Source organism: Dromaius novaehollandiae, chromosome 3, assembly GCF_036370855.1.
Source record: "Dromaius novaehollandiae isolate bDroNov1 chromosome 3, bDroNov1.hap1, whole genome shotgun sequence".
NCBI lineage: Eukaryota > Metazoa > Chordata > Aves > Casuariiformes > Dromaiidae > Dromaius > Dromaius novaehollandiae.
Window position 1 is genome coordinate 108,280,834 of NC_088100.1, and position 22,694 is coordinate 108,303,527.

The 22,694-nt window shown below is 39.7% G+C and overlaps 1 protein-coding gene across 5 annotated transcripts in view; it reads right to left on the bottom strand.

Annotated features, from left to right (window-relative positions):
- Nucleotides 1-344: 344 nt before the first annotated feature.
- SPTBN1 (spectrin beta, non-erythrocytic 1) overlaps nucleotides 345-22,694 on the bottom strand; it is a 143,678-nt gene continuing 121,328 nt past the window's right edge. For all 5 annotated transcript variants that reach the window (XM_064509755.1, XM_064509757.1, XM_064509756.1 and 2 more), the window contains 13 exons: nucleotides 21,551-21,681; nucleotides 19,982-20,186; nucleotides 19,455-19,829; nucleotides 16,964-17,208; nucleotides 16,412-16,550; nucleotides 15,181-15,265; nucleotides 12,943-13,139; nucleotides 11,690-11,802; nucleotides 10,917-10,980; nucleotides 5,480-5,718; nucleotides 4,036-4,209; nucleotides 2,033-2,075; nucleotides 345-1,674 (listed from right to left, as the gene is read on the bottom strand). In XM_064509755.1, coding sequence (XP_064365825.1) covers nucleotides 1,459-1,674; nucleotides 2,033-2,075; nucleotides 4,036-4,209; nucleotides 5,480-5,718; nucleotides 10,917-10,980; nucleotides 11,690-11,802; nucleotides 12,943-13,139; nucleotides 15,181-15,265; nucleotides 16,412-16,550; nucleotides 16,964-17,208; nucleotides 19,455-19,829; nucleotides 19,982-20,186; nucleotides 21,551-21,681 — 2,226 coding nt within the window. In that variant the 3' untranslated portion in view covers nucleotides 345-1,458. The remainder of the gene's footprint in view (nucleotides 1,675-2,032; nucleotides 2,076-4,035; nucleotides 4,210-5,479; nucleotides 5,719-10,916; nucleotides 10,981-11,689; nucleotides 11,803-12,942; nucleotides 13,140-15,180; nucleotides 15,266-16,411; nucleotides 16,551-16,963; nucleotides 17,209-19,454; nucleotides 19,830-19,981; nucleotides 20,187-21,550; nucleotides 21,682-22,694) is intronic.

Sequence of the window (22,694 nt, forward strand, 5' to 3'; positions counted from 1 at the left end):
ATTTACTTCCACAAAAAATAGCTATGTCAAAATATTTTACGAAAAGCTGAATTCCTTCCTTTCCTCCCATCCTCATTGTTTTTTTCTTTGGCATTTAATGGGGGTGGGCAGAGGTGGGGAGAGCAGGCAGAAAGTGAAGGGAAAGGGAAGGCAGAGAAAAGCGGGAAGAGAGAAAACAGAACTATTTCAATATGAAGTTTCACACAAGAAATGAAATTACACTTTAAAACACATCAGTTTCAGTGCACAGGAGAGATGACATTTTAAAATAACTTTATTTTTTATCCTGTTTCAAAACTAGGATTTGACATGGTCAGAAACGGAATAAGAAACTTACCAGCATATGTAGTTTTAAAAGCATTTAATGACATAGCATATATTTAACAGATAGGGTAAAAGTCTAGAGGTACAGTTCAATACAACTGAAAGCCAGTTCCAGTACTACTCTTGATTACAGGCCCGGTCATTGAAAGTTCATTCCTATTAAATGTAATTTTTGATTGTGCAGTAAGATGAAAATTTTTCATTACAATAGTTACAGTGACAGAGAAATGCACACTATGTATCAAATAGCAAGGTAATGTAGCAAAATTATAACACACAGTGCTGTAGCTGACAAGCAAGTAACCATTTGAGTAACATTACTTTTTTCCAGTAAATGCTTCAGTTCCACTTTTACACTTATCAATGACTTTAAAGGGTTTATTATACATCTAGTCTTATTATACTTTGTACTAGAATTATCTGAAACATACAATATAATGTATTTCAGCAAAAAAATTTTTTTGAAATTACAGATTATTTAAAACTGTATCAGCCTGCTAATCCATCTTGTACACCAACATTCTTATCTGTCGTACTTGATGCGGAAAAGCTTCAGGTTGTGTTAATAACCAATGCCAGGATATAAATGGTTTGTCTGTAAATTAATGCATACCTGCACTCTGTTACAGCAAAGATAATACACTATCATTTTCATAAATGTTAGAATTGTAATGGGAGGCTCTACTAGTCAAGACTCAGCATAACAACCTTAAATGGAAGTGAACATTTTTGAAAATTTGTACACTGTTTTTTGATGTGCACAGTAGATTCGAAAGCACCGCTGCCTTGCATACCAATAGCACTAGGTGTGGGTTATTTTCCAAGACAGCCTCACAAAATTGAGGAACAGTTTAAATATTAAGATCTAATCTACATTAACTTCATTTAAAAAAACAAAAACAAAACCCCAAAACCTGGTCCTTCCTGTCCTACAGAAGCTGCCCAATGCACCTCATACATTTGAAATTTAGATTCTTTTTTTTTGTTGGCTTTTTATTTTAAAACTCTCTATAAATAAAAAAATGTCAATCACATTGAGGAACATGAGGCACAGAGAGTAATGTATTGGTTCTGAGCTCGCATGCTGGATTTCCACTGGAACGGTCAGAGAAGTGCAGTGTGTGGAGATGGAGTTCACTTCTTTTTACCAAAAAGGCTGAATCTTTTTTCCTTGTCTTTCTCTTTGTCTTTCTCCCGCTTGCCAGGACTGGACTCGCTGGTTATTGTGACGCTGGCTGGCAGGGTTTGGGCACGGCTGGAGGCTGGAGTGCTCTGTGTGGTTGGGGACACTTCGATTTTATCGGAAGAGATAGCTGATGTGATGGCCTGAATCCACGTGTTCATCTCCTCCTTCAACAAGCATCAAAGGTAGGTAACTGTTACAATCATATGTCACACTCCCTCTCTCATTCATTCAATATTATGGAAGGGGAATGGACAGAAGTAGGAAATTAATGGGAACGCGGTACAAACTCATCATCTGGCACTCCTCCTGTTAGGCACCTGCAGGACAAGCTGTACCTCAAAGCCCTGCTGTTCTGGTGGTGCCAGTAGGAGCTTCTGAATCTACACGTTATGCATACATACATACATGGGTGAAGACCAGGAAATTAAAATGTACCCCTACGGTCTAAGCAGTTTTCTTTCTCCTATTATATAGCAGCATAACTATCACATAGGCAACAGACAATGGGAAAAACAAACTTACATCATCTTTGGCTTGGAAGAGGTACTCGTTGCCATCAGTCAATCTGCAATGAAAACAACCATCACAAATTTAGCTTAGTTATAATCACACTGGTTCAACTGCTGCTTGTTTAACTACAGTATGTAATCAGACACATGGGACTGCATGAGAAAGTCATAATATCTATATATACACAAATATATCCAACTAACAGCTGATGTTTTAGTATCTCGTATCTTCATTTGGACATAGCCATGCACACAGTATATATCCTAGTCTTGCTTATGATATATACATGCTTATGACAGTGGATGTCTTCCAGTAGGTCAGCACACACTGCAAAGGTTGGGAACTTCAGCAGCTAATGACTGCTATTTCGGGCAGATTTGTTCTTTTTTGCAAAAGACAGGATGCAAGTTTCCTCAATACTTAAAGACAATCACAGTCAACACCCAGAATTTTCACAGCTTTTGTAGAAACCTGGCAAAATTCTGCAGCTGATCTGCTGTTGTACTACAATGATGATGATTCAAGATACTATATTGTATATTATTCCTGAGTAGGTGCCTCTTCACACACCGAAGGCCAGAGGCTCCCCTCTTGTTTTATTTCTGTGCTGATTTTACTCAGAGGGGTTTAGCTGGGACACATTTAACAATTTATATGAAGATGGATATTAGCAAGAAAAGACTAAATAACATCAGAACAGGCATGTGAACAAGGTAGAGGGCAGGGTCAGCAGAAGCTGGGTTGCAGGCATGGCTTCCCCATTTTTCCCCTCCAAAAGAAAGCATCTTGACTTCTATTTATGAGATGAAGTATTCAACAGAATTATAATGTAAAAGATAAAGTAAGATAGACACTTGCAAGAATATAATTATGCCTTGCTTTCTTATTTCACAAAATTAAAGAAAATACTTCCAGTGTACTCTCCAGAGATCACAACAGCTAGACTTCTTTGTGGGAGATTTGCCTGTATATGGGATCTGTAGAGACCCTAGCCTCTGCAGAGGTGAGCCTCTCAACAGCATACCCTTTCTCAGCTGGGAGAGACAGATTTGCCGTGATGAGCTGCTGGTCTGTTTAGGGACTCTCCTAATGAGAATGAGCAAAGAAAATATGCTACATGCAATTACTCAGAGGCCTGATACAGGTGACAGGATACTGTGAAAGGAAGGGTAATCGATTTTTCTGCATAACTTCGTATTTAGAAGAGCTTGTCCTTGCATTACCAATTGAGAAATGCTTAAAATTGTACAAACGATGCATCACATAGCTGCAGACCTGTCTTCAAATAAGGTAAAAGCCAAATTTCCCTAAATCTATCATCTTTGGAGGGTTCTTGAATCAAGATCAACTTAAAAAAAACAAAGAATCTATCTTGAAATACATCTGCTAATCAGATCAGAGAGTCTCCTTCAACAGAAGCACCTAGAAGCTATGTAATAATGAAGTATTTTGTAACTGCTCGCACTAAAAGATTGACCAGTAAAACAAACACACAATTCTGGAAGGAAAAGCCTTATTTTATTTTATTTTTTTTTTACCTTTGAACAACAGGTACTTCATATACTTCACGACGAAATGCTCTGTAACTACATGTTCTAGACCTGAACATGTGATAGATATTGTTAGTAGTCTCCTAAGTCTATACTGAAACAATTAAACAAGAGGCTTGATTTTCAAAAGAGCAGAACCATGAGCATTTCGCTCTTTTCAATTAGTTCCTGTGGGAGTTGCTGGTAAGCTCAGCATTTTTAGATGCAGGCTTCTAACTTTAGGCATACACTTCTAGTCTTGTCCTAGTACACTGATTATTTTAATTCTCTTTTGTGGTTGCTATCTTTAATAAATGTACCATGTTTCACTGTTGGGAAGACCCTGTTTAGAAAAGCAGATATTGCAGTTAATATGTATGATTAGCTGCTGGGCTGGATCCTGCCCATGAATTTGCACGGTCCATGAGGGAGTGAACATACCCAGCACAAACTTTTACTAATGGAAAGATGTTTCAGCAGGCTTACCTTAGCTTGAACACATGCTTTTTCTTTTTATAATCAACTGCTATTTCGCAGACTGCTTCTTTCAAGCTGACAGGAATCTCATTGTGGTAGGGAATGCCAGAGGCAGCGGCTTTTGAATCCTTGTAGAAGCCCATCTCTTGGTTGTTTATGACACAGTAGACATTATGCCATGATCTTCAAGACATGGAAAATAAGAAAAGTATGTATAAGGCTAATGCTCTTCCTTGCAGAACTGGATAAATTAAATACAATGATTTATGTAAAACAATGGAGACTGGTTCAATTTGAGGATGTGAATACAGCATACACTCTCCCGTAAACTCCAAACCACAAACCCTCTCATAAAAGCACTGTTTCAAGAAAAAAGTACTGACTTGGAGCCAAATGGAATAGAGATTACCAAAGCTCTCTGTGATACTACATTAGCATAGGCTAACAGTGGGAGTACTGTTTGGCGGACTAGGCAGTTTACATACTTGAGAGAGAGACTGCTTGACCTTTTAATGACTACACTTTATTCTAGAAGGATTTCTCATTGTGTTGCAAGATTAGAAATGGATTGCATATGAAATCCTTGATTGTTTTAAATGCTCCTAGTGACATCTTCTAGCCTTTTCTCTAATAGAGCTATGAAAATCAACGCTTGCTAGAAATAATGCCCTAGATATTAGTATTGCTGGCTATTGCTGGGTCACTGCCCCAAAGCAGTTCTCCCATGTGATGGAACTCTAGCTGAACAAAAATCATGATGGTTATTATCATGCAGATCACTCATATGCACTCAGCTCTAGCGAGTACCTCAGCTGCTACCAAATACCTCAGATGTTAGTGTAGCTCACTGCTTGTCTAGTTGACACTTTCCTTTTCAATCAAGTCATAAATCTGGCTTCATGAGCTCTCTCTGGTCATGAAGGACCACAATCTGCTTTTTCAGTGCAGACAGAACTTTCAGCAGAAGATTTTCCTACAGGATTGGGTGCTGAGGAATGAAATCATCTAAGGCACACAAAATCATCTTCACTCGCTTTTCTATTCTGAACAGATTACAGTGTAGGTGGAAAGTGCTAATGTGCAAACAGAAGATGTCAGAAGAATATGGACATTTCTATTCTCACACCTACACATTTTTCTTTTCTTGTGGTAACGTAAAACTTGAGAGATCTGGCATCAAATCTCATTACTGTCACAAACTGATCATGTGAAGTGGGAAAGTCATGTTATCTTTGTGCCTCAGTTCTTCACCTTGAGAATATGGCTAATAATACTGCTTTTTCTGCTGTATATATTTAGATTGCAACTTCATCAAATAGCTTTGCTCAACCATGCTTACAGAGCTCATAGAACAAGAAGATCATAAACTTGACAGGTCTTTAGAAGCTGTGAGGAGACAATATTAACAATTTGTTCTGATGCAATGATTTGCATTAAGCATCAGGTACTTCACCTGCTTGAGGCTTTCTTGCTGTGTGTCTCCCATTCATGTTTGCGATGTAAGAAGCCCTCCATCTGAGCTGAAGGAATCTCCTGTGTTTTGGCTGGTAGCGTGGCAGCAGTCTGGGCCTGAATGGCAGTCTTGGCTTTGCGGTCTGCCGTTGGAGAAGGAACAGGACTGGACTCTTTTGAACTTGTCCTCTGTTCTGCAGCTCCATTGACCATTTCATTTGTTTCCACAGTTTCTGCCATCTAGGAACAGTGGAAAAACGTTAAGCTAGAAGCCTTGCAACACTGAGATACATTGCAATTAATCTGTTCCCCTGCACAATGTGGCTGTGTATAAACTTTGCCTGGAGAATCACACAGGCCAGTAAGATCTTTCTCACACTCCATGGAGACACAGAAGGCCAAGGAAATTAGAAGGTATGAATGAATTAGTACCCATTTTATAGGTGGAGAGTCAGGAAAATAAGAACAACTAAACATCAGTGTGAATTTTACTGTGCTTTGCTCTGCTAGTCAATTCATATTTTTATACATTGTTATTCCTAAAATGAGAGCGTTCAATTCTGTTGCTAAGCACTCAAATGTTTGGAACAGTAACAATCACACTTTCTCCAACCTAAGAGGAACAGTAGAAGTTATACACATCAGCCACCTTAAATATGTTTACGACATTACTGTTGTACAAAATGTCTATAAAAAAGTATTAGCTACCAGTCAGCAGAAAAATATGTCAAAATTGCCCAGGAGCATTTACAGAAATTTGCACAATTTGTTTCTGTAAAAGCTCCTTTCCCACTTTCCCCATTCCCCTAGTGACACAACAAAATCAAAACATGCAGAAATTAGAAAGATTACACCATGCATTTCATCTCCACCATCCCAGTTAGGATACTGGATCTTAAAGACAGGGGAATGAGGTAATGTGTCAATTTATCAAGGTCTTTTTCAGGCTTGCATTATTAGGTGGATTGGATTTTTGTTAAAGGAACGGAAAACCACCACAGTCACACAACATCACACAGCTATTTACCCCCAAACAAAGACAGAACCAAGGCCTTGCCCATCACTTGCTTTGTTGATCGCGTTGCCTGTCGCACTGTGATCGAGATAGCCTAGAGAGCAGCCATGTTTCCAGCAGCTCTGACTGGTCAAGCTGTCGTCGTCTTCAGGAGCCATTCATCCAAAAATCATTTAAATTGGAATCCTAATGGCTATAAACTTTTGAAATGCAGCTTGGTCCCAGTTTTTTTTCCTGTACCATTACTTTGACATGTAGAGCCATTGGTAGCAGCTCAGGAGTTACACAACCAGTGTGTATTATTATTGTTATTAGCAAGTTACTAAAGCTTAGTGCTGCTAATGCTCTAGTAGATTACAAACATTCTGGACTGTTTTGATGCAGACAAGCAGGTATTTGTAAATGGCACAATAATTAGACATTCCCACTTCTGCACATGGCCCGGACAGTTCAGAAGCAGCCGAATTGTTATGCAACAAACTAAATTTTGCCACCATTTGCTAGAACTTCTTATACCTGCCAAATATACATTGTTGTACCTCACGCCTTTGTACCTCATATATTGACACAGAAAGATCTAAGTGTCAACTTGCTCTGAACATGGGAAGGATTGGTTAACTGCCTTTAAGCAACCTAAATCTCCAGAGTACAGACACTACGCCACTAAAACAGGGAAAGAACCACAGCTCACATTCCACTTCAGTCATATTATATCTATTGTACTCTGTCCCTAAAGACATGTAGCCTTGCAGCCTAGCTTATCAGAAAAAACTGAAAACAGCTACCCTGCACTATAGATCTATCTAGTGTTATCCAACTATAGTAAAAATCAATGGCACGGCTTCTTCAAAATTAGGATAAATCTAAGCCACTATTTCTATCTAAATGTCAAAATAAAGCAAAATGTTATGGGGGGGACAAGGGGATGGGGAGGAATAAATAGATGAGGCTGAGATTATCCAAACACTGCCATCACAGCTGCTGCAACACAGGCAGTGAAAGGAATAAACAGTGATTCACCAACAAATGCTCACTTAATTGGTTATCACCAGTGCTGATCACCGATGGCCAACACTGCACGTGCAGGAAAGACGAGAGCCCTTTGCAATAGCCTTTTTGTCCAGTGACTGAGTAACTACTGAACTTCAAACACATTCTTCTTGCAAACTGACAGAATCCCTGCCTGAGGTCTAGGACACCTTTGTGAGCAGTAATAACGAATTACTGGAGATGCACACAGCCTGCATGTTACATAGACCACAGTAACTTATATCAACAACTTTATATATAAACTGTCCAGAACTACTTATTAGCTAGCCAAATGCTGAAAGTAGCATGTTTTCTGTACTAACACAGAGAAGATGTGAAAATATTACAGATTTGGGGATACCCATAACCATTAATCTGAAGTAAAACAGGCAAGTTTCAAAACAGCCACTGCACAGCTAGTTAAAATCATTTTATGGGAAATAAAAACGTAAGTCAGCACTGCAATCTGCAACCCTGTGGTTTTACGTGGTAACTGCCGATTTTAATTACATATCAGACCCATAACTTCTACTTAAAATGCTACTGATTGCAAAAGGGCTATGAAAAACTTTTTTGAAGCTCTTTAAAGTTTTATTTCCTTTTCATGTGTTATCTACAGTTAACAGAAAATAAGCAAAATAAATCTGAATTGTAAACAGGTATGCAAAGAATGTGTCATGAAAATAGAGAAAAACAGGAGCTAAATAAACTTTAATGGAAACATGCATTGGGCATGCAGAGACAACACAACAGAAGACAAACATTAATAGCAAACTGTACTGTTACAACAAAACAGTTATCACATACATGAATACAGTTTTCTAAATTGTGACTGAGAGGTTAGATGCAAGTGCTTTAGTGGCTACAGACTACTCCTGAGGTATTTAAAACAGGGCTATAACATGCAACAAGACAGCCAGTGACAACGACTGGAAACATCCCTTTGATTTTCATAGTGCTTGAAGCAACATTATATTCAGTTCATCAACTTAAGTCTCTGCACCACAGCTTAAATAATAGAGACATATGTGCCTTTTTCAAATGCAAATAAATGACTATATATTGCTCTGGCATAAGTACCATTTTAATAGGTTAAGCCAAAACCATAGTCCATGCTTATAATTCTAGTGCCTGAAATGATGAGCTTAAGTGATGACTATATTCATTTTTCCTAATCGTAAAAGCATAATTTTTATATACGTCCGCTAATAAAAGTTAAAAAATATATCTATATAAACTACTTTTACATATTATTTTTTAGCCAGAATACATCTGAAGGCTTCCCAGATTGTGAAGTCTGAAGCTACAGCTATATTGCTTTGACAACTGTCATATTCTTAAAGGCACAGAGACCCAACACTGGTGTGGGCAGTCACCAGATCATTTGCATAATTTTATATAGAATTTTAAAAGCATTAAGAAGCTACATGTTGTTATCCTGACAAAAGAAAAAAAAACATGCATCATGAAGTGGAAAGACAAGTTACAGTAAAAGTACAATAACTGAAGCACATCTTTTCAATCCTCTTTCTCACTTTAAATACATAGCCAATACAGACCAATTTAGTTGCGCTGCTTAGCTAGTTGTCAGAAATCTAAATTCTAATCAACGGTGGCATATTTCACTCCTCAACTCAGAAATAATATAGCTGTGCACATCTGATGCATTGCAACATGAGATTCAATAAATCGTGGGCTAAAAAGCTCTCATGAAAAGACTGAAGTGCAGATGGTGAAGATTAGCATGAAAATACATTATGTATCATGGTAACAAAATAAAAAATGAAGCAAACAAGTGATGAATAAGGCTGTGGTAACCAACAAGATGATAACGATCTGGGATGCACCTGCAGGTGACCTCATGTTCTTTGCCATCACTACACATAATTTAATAAACATTAGAAGGTACAACAATCAGCTCATTTAATCATTTAATACTAAAGCTGAACTGAAATGCTTTATTTAAAGAAAGTAAAACACAGAACTGTTCAATATCCTAGAATATTGACAGAGTCCATGTGCAGACCCAAACATAACTGGGATGGGGTAGTTGAAAGGTAAACTTCTGTCAAAAGGCATTTCCTCACAAAGTCTTAGACTGGGACCTGCACTTCCTCTGCAATAGTGGTAAGAGATCTTAATATCCACTGATCTGAGCCTGTCAGAAGCCTTTCCTGCAGTTTTATATGATCTCAGAGAGTGAGGTTGAAAAACATAAGAAAAAACAGTGCTGTTTTTCTCATCACTCTAAGTATTAATTGAAACAAGTAGGCTTTTCAGGAAGGTAATGGAGAGAGAAACCAGTTTTCAACCACTGTGTTGTTTTTAATATATATGTACATATTTACTGGTATTTTTATGGCTGCACATTTAAGATTATTGGCATGCACACAGACTTCACTGGGACATCCCCTATCAAGAAGGAATGAATAAGGCACAGATGATTCAGCCTGTATCTATATAAATAAAGAGCTGGGATTTTAGACCAATGTGTTTTATTTTGTTTTTAAAGAAAAGCATCACAACTTCTCCATAAGGGTCCGCATCCTACTCTCATTTATCCTACTGTATCTCCAATGTCAGTTAATGGAATTACTGTGGTGTAAATTGGACAGGACCAAGGGAAAATGGGGACCCCAAAATAGCTATGCAGCAAGACCACAACTCTTTGTAATGCCTAAATATCAAGATAAATCTAGTTGCTAATTTTTAATGTTTTATTTCATGTTTATTTTTATCTGCAGTCAATGAGTCCATTCTGCATGGAATGTTATACAACTAACCTTAAGGCTTTTACTTTTTCATAGTTATAACTCTCCCCTCCCCCACAGCCTTTACTGCCGAGCTCACTTGCATGTATTATCTTTGGCCTTGCAAATAACTCACTTGCTAATGCAGCTGATTTAATAACGTTGTCGTGCTGAAACCTGTTAGTATAACTCGATGCGTCATACCTGTCAGATTCTAGTTCTCTTCTTCATTATGATGTAATCTCATTAACTCTCAATTACTCATATAAAGGACGGTTTAGCTGGAAAATCTTAATACTATTAGCAACATGAAAAACTCACAGTAAATAACATGAAATAAATGTGTCACCTTAAAGCAACTGGGTGTCAGTGGGGAGATTCAAATAAACAAGGATTAAAGTGAAGCAAATATATCTCCAAGGGGCTACTAATTAAATAAAAGTCAACTGATGGGAAGGAAGAGAAAAGCAGCAGGGAAATCTGAAAGCAAAAGATTAAGCCAGTACCAGTAAACCATACTGAACAAAGACGTCTTTTGCTGCAAATGATTCTGTATGTCACAGTCCAGACCATGATCGGTCATTGGCTGTCCGTCTGCTAATAAAGTTTTTGTAGTTTTGGTAGGTTTGGGAGCGGTAACTAACCCGTGGAGATTCCTGGTCTGATGGCAAACCGTTTTGGGAAACCTGTTCTCCTTTTGTCCCATCCCTGTTGGGAGAGATGAAAAAGTAAAGAAATTATATTAAATTCTTGAAAGGTACTCCTGTCTCTTTCACCCCAAAATGAGATTTTCCTACTGAATTTTGCACACCTCAGAAATTCAAGTTCTTAAAAGACCGTGAGTCTTCTGCTGACAACGCTGTAAAAGCATTGCCTTTACCAGATATCCATTTGTAATGGTGGAAGCCTATTGCAATGAAGAAAAGCCCAACTGAATAAATCCAATGTTAAGTGAGATCGAGACAGGCCTTTTACAAGTTACCTCACAAACAACTCTACTCCTTACATAAGTAATTTTATAAATGCTAACGTTCCATGGATGTGACTTAAAATACATCTGTAACAGATGCTCATTAAAGGAGAATCCAGGATTTTTCAGAAATTTTTATTCATAACACAAGTGGGTGTAAAAAGAGCATTCTTTAGGGCCAAGCATGTCTCAGCAGTAGTAACACTGCACCATAATGAAAAGTTGAAGCACTAAACTTAGCAGTGAATTCAGACATCTGTGAAAGGTCTTGTCCCATCAACTACAGTTGGAACACGACATCCACAAAGTCTTCAAAAAAGGCTCCCGTCACAGGAACATGCAATCCCCAGACTCTCCCTTTAAAATGCATCTTCATCCTGAAGACTCTGTTTGAAGACCCACACTGCATGAAGTATTGCACTTCAACTTCCCCTACGCTGGGCTTACCATTGCTGCTGGGAGTCTGCATCCTCGGCAACCTTTGGGCTTGGCTCTGGAGTAGGTGGCTGTCTCTTCCGCTCCTCCTCCTCTTGTTGTCGACGTACTTCCAGTAGTTCCAACTGGGAAATGAAACATTTTTGTGCATATTAAAGAACTGCAACTCATCCATTTTTCAGAGTGATTTTTCTAGAAACTGAAAATAATTCAGTATGTTTTTCTGAAATATTACTGAAATTAAAGTTTATCATGGTAAAATTTGAAGGCATGAGCCTTAAAAAGTATTAATCATGCAAACTGTTACACTGAATTTGTCAGTAAAGGTATACAGTATCAGACCCTATAACATCTAATGGAGTGTCTTGGATAGCAGCTCATTGTCCACATTTCTATTCTAATTCATTCAAATAAAACAAACAAAACAAAAGCATCCCAAGCTATTAAAATATTGAAAAGTGACGTCCTCTTGTCTGCTTGCTTAACATGCACAGAAATAATGTTTCACATCTGAACAGCTAAAATTAACCATCTAAATAAAACCAGCCTGATTTTCAAAGATGCTGAGAAACTCCAATTGACTTCATCTGCAGCTGTGACAGTCAGTACGTGTGAAAAAGCAAGCCATTTCAATTTAAGTGTCTAAAATAAAAATATTCTCCAAAGATGGTAATATGCTCTCCAAAGCATTAATTACTGACATTGCAGCTGTGCTCAAAATGGCTTTTTTGGCTTATCATGTATTTCTAGGGGACAATTCAAATTGTTGCTTTGGAACGGAGCAGTCAAAACACATGAAACATTTTTGTTAAGCTCCTCTCCCTGCCAGCTTCTCTTCACACTGTCCATCTTTAACTGAAAATCTTTCCAAGTATTTGGATATGGGTCTTCTTTATGCAGAATCCCCCTTCCCTCTTTGCAGTACAACTTGTATGTCAGAGGGCTGGAGCACAGAGTGCTACTTCAGTTCTTCAATTTGCTTCTGGGTCATCACCTCTTGACCTGAGACAGCTCTTGTTGACTGCTAAGGTTATTTATTACTTGAGCTCTGCCTGCCGGTTCACGAGCTCAAATGAGCTTGAGAAAGTTTCAATATTGTTGGGAATGTGAAACTTTAGGCCCTGGGTGATTGGCCCAGATTGACCCTCTGTAGGATCAACAAATGGAGATCAGGCTGGTCGTGCTGGCAGTTATTATTAATGGCCAGTTGGCAATAAAATCAAGGTGAATGGCCAGAAAAGGATTTTTTTGCCCATAGCACTCACCGTGGTCAGTCTTTCCAGTGCTGCAAATCTCTCATCCCAAGTAGCTGCAGATTTTTCAAATGCTTCATGCCGCTTAATTAACTTTTCCACTTCATCAACACTTTGACCTATCTCACGACTGGATAGGTAGGGTTCCTGTCCCAGCAGCCAGGCCTCAGCCACACTAGCATCTCTTGAAAACTGATGCACCTCCAAAACTGAGCAAAGAATGTACAGATATCAATGTCATTAATATCGAAAAGGGCAGCATGAAGTCATCAGGCATCTACGGAACTTGCTTAAAAACAGCTGAGGAAAAAAATGTAAATTTATTTGGCTAAATATTTGCATAAAGCATGCCCACTGAAATTAATGGTTTAAAGGGCAAAAATTTGTCCTGTTTGGCTTTGCCTTGAGCAATAATAATAGGTAAGGACCACTTCCATTTCTTCTAGACTAGTTCATTTTCTAATTTAAGTGCTTCCTTTTTGCTCTAATTTGCTGTACCTTAGTAACTTCAGAGTAGAAAGTCTGTTATCTGCTGGTTTTCTTCCTCAGACTAGCCTTGTCTACAGAACAGCTGTATTTTGGGCTGCAATTCTCTAAGCACGTAACATTTTTGTATTTTACACTTGTCCACAGTGCTACAGTCCCAGGTTTTCTCTCTTCTTTCTTCAGTTGAAAAACGTTCCCACAGCTTTTGTGAATGGAATCAGGCAATTTTGATGAAGAATGTGGTACAAACACCCAAACTCAGGAAGTCTCTCATGCCACTGTTGTTAAAGCCTGCTAAGGCCCAGAAAGAAAGTACACACAGCAGCTTAGACCCCATAAAATAACTACACTACAGTACACATTGCATTCACTTCTCTGTTGCTGAGGAGTTTCATGCCCTTAAGGGTGGGATAGGACATGTTGCAGACTTTCTCCTGGCTACAGAGAAATGCTAACAGTGATCATGGTTTGGACTGGAAAGGGTTAGTTCCAAATTCCCCAGGTCTAGGGGAATTTCTCCTTGATAGGGTCTATCTGATAACAAGGTCTTCCATATCTTCAAGACCTTTGCTGAAATGAGGTTTGGAAGTGAAAGGAGCACCAGAGCACTCTGAATACATCCTCCTATCTTCCTGTATCCTGGATATCGCAAGGAGAAAAAAAATCCTCCTTCATGTTCTGGTGTCGTTCATGGGATATCACCACTGCATCAATCACCAAGAGCATGCAGAAGAAATCTCTTGGTCAAGGCAGTGGCTGCAGGTTGAGTGACTAAGCTACCATGTGGTATGGATGTTGCCCCTTTCTCCCTAAAGAACAGGGCAGACAAATCTAACTGTTATTAGCAGGACGAGAAGCATAGTACACGACACCTGTGTAAAGTGAAAGTTTAGAGGGTGCAACACCAGCCTCAAAGCAAAGACACTGTCCACAGCGACAAGCCCGCATGGCTGATCTGATTACTGCTCTGCTCTTGCACAGGCGTGATTCATTAAGGCTATGAAAACATTAAAAGGGACACCATGTGCACGTGCTCTAGGGTTGTCAAGCCTATGGATCTTCTGAGACCTCAAAAGTGCACAAACTGACAGCTGAAATGCTAGCAACCCAATTCCAAGAAGTAGAAAGATATCTATGGAGTTCAGTAGAAATACTGCGGGATTCTCTACTGCTGCACTGTTGAAAGCTGTTGTAACCTCAGGAATCCAATTAAACATCCATAACTGACTGCTGCACAAGTTTCAATCCATAACAAGAGTTACACAGGATGCTGTTGAACATGACCCCTGGCTGTATCTAACACCTTGTTAGAATACTAGAATTGGGTTTTCCCTTCTAGTGTAAGACTCAAAGAAGGCTGCAGTATTTAAAAGTACATTTTTTGTCAGTTAACAGATAACAGGGCTGTACTTCTCTGTATTTTTTGTTACTGCATCCTCTGTAGGAACACAGTTGGAATGTGACACCTGCAAAATACTACAAATTATTTCACCCAGCTCCAATTCTAGCCTCAGTGAAATCAATGGAAACTCATTTAAATTTTGATCATACAGAATAAGACCTTTGGTGCAGTTTTTTTACACTACCAGTCCATTATTTTACAATTAGTAGACATGAATTTTACAGTCACTACGCTGCAAACACATTTTCAAGCAATGCTAATAAAAAAAGTAAACAGCTATGGGCTTTTTCAACAGTCACGAAGGTACAGTGAAGAGATAGTCAGACGTGCCCCTGCCAAGAGAAATCCAAAGACATCCTTACTCAGTCTCAGCCACTCCCATCTGTCTTCCCATTTGTCAATCATTTCTTTTCTTTTCTCTGTCAACTGCAGTAGCTTTTCCTTGATCTGGATTTAAGAGGAGAATGCAGGACTGTTACGTAAGCATCAGGCAGTACATCACCCCACCATACCATATAAGTTGTTACCATGACCAAAAGGCACTGGCATTTACTGACAGGACACATTGTGCACAACTGTCAGGAAGTAACTTAAATATGAATACAGCTGCTTTCTCTGCAAAGTACAAATGAATGACATTTGCTTTAAAATACCACATTTGCATAAGCATAAAGTATTTGCTAAGAACTACAACACCAAGATTATTTGATAAAAAGAGGATGCTGGACGGGATTTAATTTTGCCAAACAAATCTAAATGGTGCAACTATGTATTATAACTTCCATTCTTTTTCTAGCAGATAATTCACAATTCTCTACCCATGATCATTACTAAGGCTTGCAACTACCTGTGCTAACAACACTGATATGCCAGCAGAAGTCCCAGTTTATTCTGGGGATAAATACTGGCTAGCCTCTCCAGTTTCTAAGCAAATGCTTCTCTGAGGATACTCCACAATACTCACACGTAATGCAGATGCAGAAAATATCACCTCCCTGAGTGGGCAGTAACTTAATGGCATTTGCCTATTCTCCCTCCACCAAAGGAAGGCAGGAAGGAAAAAGGGCTGAGCCTCTATCCTTTGGCATAGACAGATCAGAAAATAAATCAAGGCCTTAAGCAGTAGGATACATTTTCTCTTCATATGCTCTGTGTTTACTCCCTGAAATACAAAACTGCTGCTCCTGCCCCAAGCAGGCCTCTCCATAGCACTCCAGTTGCCCTCCACAAAATTCAGGCTGCCTCATGATTGTCTCCCCCTTTGCTCAAATTCGTTGCCTTTTCAAACACATCTATCGCAGAGCTTTCTCTCTGCAGAACTGAATGCAACTGCTTCTCTCCTGTTTCATGGACTGAGAAAGATGCTTTAAATTTCAGTGCCAAGCTCTACTTCCCCCAGTATGAATTCACATAGTTAAATTATACACCAATTTCACAACAGCAAATAAGTGCAGCAGCCCCTAAAGTAACGCATGTTATTCTAAATGAGCAGCTTATTAGTCAGTAGATTACTCAATGCAAGCCTTCCCTAGCTGAAAAAAAGTCTATAGCCCAGCTGCACTTCAGTTGTTATACAGTCAGTAAGCGTAGTACCTCCTCTGATGCATAATGTTTCCTTGCCAGAAGAGATTTGCCAAGCTCAATGCAGGTAGTAAAGCTGTCGTTTCTGGCATCGATTTCTGCTTTGATACCCTGGTGATTGTTCATTAGTAGTTCAACAGATGAAACATCCCTAAAATGGTAGAGCCATGGTTCAGAAACATGTATTCCAGATGTAATAGCTGTTACATTTTCAGTCTAATCCAGAGCTGTATGATACAGAATTTAATGCCTAGACTGTCTTTGTAGGCCAGGAAGCAAGACTGTTATAAGCCTTTCTTTAAGAATGGCACCATTCTGGTCCAAAGAAGAGATCAAATAAGTAAATGCACGGGACTTAATCTCTTTGACGAAAATTTTACAATGCAGTTATTCAGTAGAACCCAGCCTCTGCTAGGCAACAACATACACAAACAAGCTGCTACATCACCATTGCGTTTTCCCAGCCTCTCTTGGAATTTGTGGCTCGATAATACTGAATTTTACAGATGTTCCTCAACTGACCTGCAGCCTATCTTCTGATTTAGAAGCAAGACTTCACATTACCTTGGCTTCTCTTGGGCTTCTATCTGTCGGATAACATCCTCCATCCAAAGCATGAGATCGCGAACCATGCTGAAGAAACGGAATTTGTCTCCTGTATCCACCAGTCTAACCCTGCGGCCCTCACAGGCATCCAAGAGCGCTTTCCACGCTTCTAGGACCTCATTTTCCCTCTTCTGGATGTCATCAGCTTTGTCTCCAGCATAGGCTGCCTGAAGGCGTGCAGCATCCTCCTGCAGCTGTCTCACCTGGTGTGTTTTTATAAAAGACAGATGCGTTAGCATTTGGGTACTTTTGAGCCACAAGTATGAGGACATTTTAGCTGCTAATTCATCATCTAAATGTTTTTCTGAAGTCATTGCAAATATATTTGGTCTGTGGATTCGAAAAAAGTCTGTTCTGCTATTAAGTCAGTATATCTCTACAAGAATGTTTTTTGAAGAAGGCTGTTGGGTCAACAGGCCTCAAAAGAAACACTCAGATTTGCCATTGCCTAAACCTTGTGTAGAACTGGGTGCCAATGCAAAGTGACTGTTAAATTTCAGGGCAAAAGGGGACCACTTTGATCAAATTTACTTCCTCTCACACGAGTGACAGGATGCCACCCAGGAGCTCCTGCATCACAACCACTCCTCTGGCTGACATAGAGATGATTTTTAAAAAATACAGATAATGACTTCAAACAGTAGAGAATTTGGAAATTCAAGATCGTTCTACTATTATAAACCTCCTCTCATTTTAAACACTCTCTTGGAAAATCAAATGCTATTTCTTGAGCATTTCACATATTTTTCAAGCCAGGAATCATTTTATTAGCTCTATTGGCACTATGTCATTTTCAAAAACAAACAAACAAACAAAGAAAAAGCTTGAATACCAAATTAAACACAATGTTCAAGCTACAAGTACAGAAATCATGCCACTCCCATGATGCTCCATCCTGGTACTTCTCTGTTTCACCCCAAACCTATCCTGGCTGCTTTGGCCACAATTCTGTGCTATGATTATATATTCTTTCATTTAGGTCTTGATTATAATTGCTAAATCTTTCTGAGAGATTGGGATTGGTGTTTTGGGAACATCTCCCATTTTATGCATATAATCTATAGCTTCTGGAAATAAAACACTTCCACATCAAATGGTTGTTACAACTCTAGTGTAAACAACTATGTAAATGGCAACAAAATCAAGACTTGGCAGGCAACTCAGCCATAAAGGCTATCTTCTCTGACCTACTGGGATAAATGCGAGCAGTCATAACACCCACATTCCTTGAGCAACTTGTTCCTTTCCGAAATTCTCATTTTGGCAGCTGAATACTGTCTTTTGGTTTAAAATCCCCCGTGTGCTGCATGCCTGCTGACAGCTGAATAGCTGTCTTCTGTATCTTCTATTTAACATACCCTGGCTTCAGAAGAATCAGAATCAGATCAAATTTGGCTGCTTTCAAAAATCTTAGCCTGGATTACACACTTTAAATCTCTTCAGACTGCTGCTAGGCAGCATCATAAAAAATGATATTTAAGTTGAAAAGATCAAATACATAATGAAGTCAGAAAGACCCTACAAGGCGCCACAGACTTTCTTTGCTTCTCAGACAGTAGAAGAAAAAAATGCCTAGCAGAACTTTTTTACAAGCTTAAGAATCCCTGAATTTTTGCCCCTGCCCCCCAAGTATTCGGAATAGCTGTTCTTCCATGGGACACGTTAGCCGTGTCTCACATTCACAGAGATGAACACGTGGCATAGGGAGCTGCCAAATCTAAGCTGATTTCCAGCACACTTAATATGAACATTGCCCAAGAACTAGATTAAGAACAGAAAAATCTGAAAGCCGTATTTCCATGCTACCTCTGTTTTGTTTTAAAAATTCTTGACAGATTTAATATCTGTTCAACGTCTTTCAGACGCCGCCTAAAGAGACACTACATTAAGTCAAATGAACCTTTTTCTTTGCTTGTAAACTATTTTCCACCCACCTCAGCCACACAGTGTATTGCTAGTACTACTGCTTGAGGCAGTTAGATAAAGGTCCTCTGAGGACCAGACTGCATTACCTTCGTGCCTCTCCATCCATTCTCTATTCCTAACCACACGTCAGAAACACTGCTGGGGCAAAGGCTAAGACTGTCGGGAGACATCACAGTTTTCTGCTTTACCGCAAATCAATACAGAAGTTCTCTGTCTTTATAATTTCTTCTCCAACCAAGGGCAGGAGATGGAATAATGTTCAACAGGCAATTATCTAAGCATTCAGAAGGCTGCGCACTTCTAGAAATCTATATTAAAGAAACTAATGGACCTACACAATGACAGAGAAGCGGAAAAACAGGTAAGAAAATGGTCCATGTGAAGTTATTGCTGCAGAAATACACTTGGAAAAGCTGCTGGCAGCACTCTGCCTCCCAGCCACAGGGGGGCCAAGAGCAGCAGAAGCGCTCTGCAACAGCTCCCTACATCCACAGACAGCACTGCTTGCTGGCTTGCTACACACCTGGGTGCCGAGGGCCTGGATATCATGCTCAAATGTTGTGTGCATTCTCTGTAGTGTTTCCACTGTGTTTTGGTCTCTACCAAGCTCCTCAGGCAGTTTCTTATGTTTGTCTTGAATACGTCCTAAGATTTCCTTGGCATCATGGTAAAATTTGTGCAGTTCATAAGAGGCTGCTAGAATCTGTGTTCTCGTGTCAATGAGCTCCAGGAGATCAGCCCAGGCCTCGTTAAGACCGTCCTTCCACTCTGCAATTGTTGCAGCGTCAGAATGTCCAGAATTGATGAGTTCGTCTGCCATGTGGTTAACAGTATCGACACGCTCCTGGCCAATGTTTCCAGTGTCTCGCGCAAATTCTCGGAATCGCTCCTGTAGCATCTGAAACACAAAGAAACAGGCCTATGCAACCACATAGCTACAAAGTGATCTGAGCAAACTATGCAAACCAGCCATGCATTTATATTAACCATCTGTTGTGCGCAGCACCCAGAAAAGGTATGTCAACCTGCAGCCATGCCCAAGGAACTTACCGTTACGTGTTCGTAATCCTGTCCCAGCTCATGAGATCCTGCCACCACCTCTCTTTCAGCAATCCATTGTTCCAGGTCGTCCACCTCACGGTTAAGCTGGAATAGCCTGTGTCTCTCATCCAGCTTGCCCCTTCTCTCTTCAGCTAGATCCTTCAGGCCTGCATACAGCTTATCCACCTTGGACTGGCGCATGCTGATACGCTCGCTGGAAAAACAAAGAGCTTTGAGCCCTCACCGTCTTTTACAAATAATAAAAGTAAAGAGGAAAAAATATAAGGAACAAAAATCACTCTTAGGATATTTAATTCACAGAATGCATGTGTGTCTGCTGTATGCAGAAATCGGGCTCAAACACCCTGGACCAATCCTCTGCTGGCACAGCTGACTGCACTAGCTGGAAATCTCTTCTGCCATATACATATAGCTCATGGCTTGAGAAAGTGAAGCTGAGAACCAAGCTCTCCATTTGTTTGACCACAGGTCACACCAGTGTCTTTCCTGTGAAGAGAGGCAGGATCCAAGATGCTGAGGTAAGTAGCGTTCATTTTCATCTAAATTCTGCTTCAAAGTTCAGAAGCACTGATGGGTTTCTTACACGCAAAAGCTCAGCATTTCCAGAAGTGATTAGTGTTTCTACTTGCCATATCTTTTGCTTATTTTTCCTCTGAGCCATATAGCCCTGTCTCACTACCTTCCCTCTGCCATGTAAAGATTACGTTATTCCAGTACTCAGCCAGCTGAGCCAGGAAAACCATTCTCACCAGAAATTACAATGACCACAAGAGAGTGCTTTTGAGTTAAGTAACACTCAAGCTTCTAACAGAGGAAGAGAATAACTTTCCTAAGATATTCCTATCTTCAACCAAGGCATAGCAGTTAAACAAATCAGCCTCATAGTCAAAGGTGTCAGAGAATTCAGTTTGCTTAGCTGCAGCTTTCACAGCAAAACAGATCTTAAGCTTCTTGAGTACTCTCACTGGGAAAGCCACTTATGAAAGTTCAGATAAATTAACCAATAACAAGATGTTAGTGTGCCTGCATTTAAAATTTCAGATTAAAGTCTCTGTTTCTACTGGAACTTGAAAGAAAAGGGCCAGAACTTGGGGACCACTGCTTTTAGACAGAAGAGTAAATGACTAAATCTGTGATCTGAATATGAAGTTGGCTGATATGAAGTTGACCGCATATGGATTCTTCTCTCTCAGGACTGCTATACCCCTGAAAGGTTCAAGGGAGCTGGCAGACCTGATACCACTAGCCTATGTAAAGTGTACACCAGACAGTTATTGGAGGTGCCCAGCAGTCTCCAGAATGCAGCAGCTGCACACGCTGACCTTGTTCAGGACAGAAAACTGCACTCAGCATCCTGGTTCTCCTCAGTTCCTGTCCCTGGCCTAAGCAGGATGGTCCAACATGCATGTTGAACTGAATGAGGCTGAACCTGGCTTCTCCTGTATACTTGTCTGAGCTTCTTACTGGTCGCTGCAGCCTTTGTGTGTCAGAACAAGCCAGTGAAGTGACTGAATGACTGAAAGAATTCACAATCCCATTAAAAACAAGAGTTAATACCTTTCTGGGTGATTATCTGCCACCAAAGTTCTGCTGGTCTTTGAAAGCTGGTGCACAGTCTCAGCATAGTCTTCCACAGCCTGTTCCAAAATCTGGTGTTTCTTCAACATGGATACTGCACTCTGTTCATCCTGTAACAGTGACAGCAAATGACAGCCCAGTTCCCCCAGTCCAGGGAAAGACTCAGCATAGCAAGTTCATCTTGATATGTGAAGAAAGATCAGTAGCTAGAGAGATTTATAAAGAAGCGCTCTCAAGTATAACTTGAAGACAAGTTGTTCTGACAGTGGTATATAAGTAGTTGAGTTGATGGTAAATGGTACCCACAGAGAGCAAAATGACAAGTGAAAGGGTGAATGCAAAACCCCCCCGGGATGCGGAACAAAATGACATCAGGGTGCACTGAGCATGTTGGGTTTCCTCTTCTATGAAGCTCTTTGTGTGTTTACACAACACTGGTGATTGTGCAGGGCACAGAAAAACAGAACAGTTTTAGGCATGTCACTTCTCAGGCTTTTCAACTACAGCCTGGGCCAAAGACAAGAAATCCTAAAGAGCCCATGCCAAAGGATTCTCCATAAAAGTGCCTGGAGAAATTCTGATCTGAACTTTCAATGTATTGTTATGATCAATAAAAACAACCCCCAATTCTCAATGTTACTTGAAATTGCCAATAAGCCTTCTCATTAAAACATTCTTCAGGATGAACTGTTCAGAAGTCGAATATTAACACTCCTTTACATTTGCACTTCTTAGATATAAAAAAAGAGAACATAAATCCCTGTTAATTGAAGACTGAACATCTGTGGAATGTGTTACGTTGATACAAAGCTGAGTTCTATTTTATCAGGTACTGTATTTATGTAAATAACAAATAAGATACAGCACACCAACACCTCCTTGCAATACTGTATTGGAAAAATAGGAGTTAAACTAGTCTCTGGTACGGTTTATTCATATTTCACTTCACTGGCAGTAAAGGCAGGCCTGTAGCTGATGACTAGTGGCATCAATTGACTGAAACATCAAGCCTGAGTCACAGACAGGTGCATCGTGCTGTTCTGTGATTTAAAATGCTAGAAATTTTGACCTAACTGGACTGTACTGGTAAATCTGACCTTACAGAAAAGAAAGGCACAGAGAT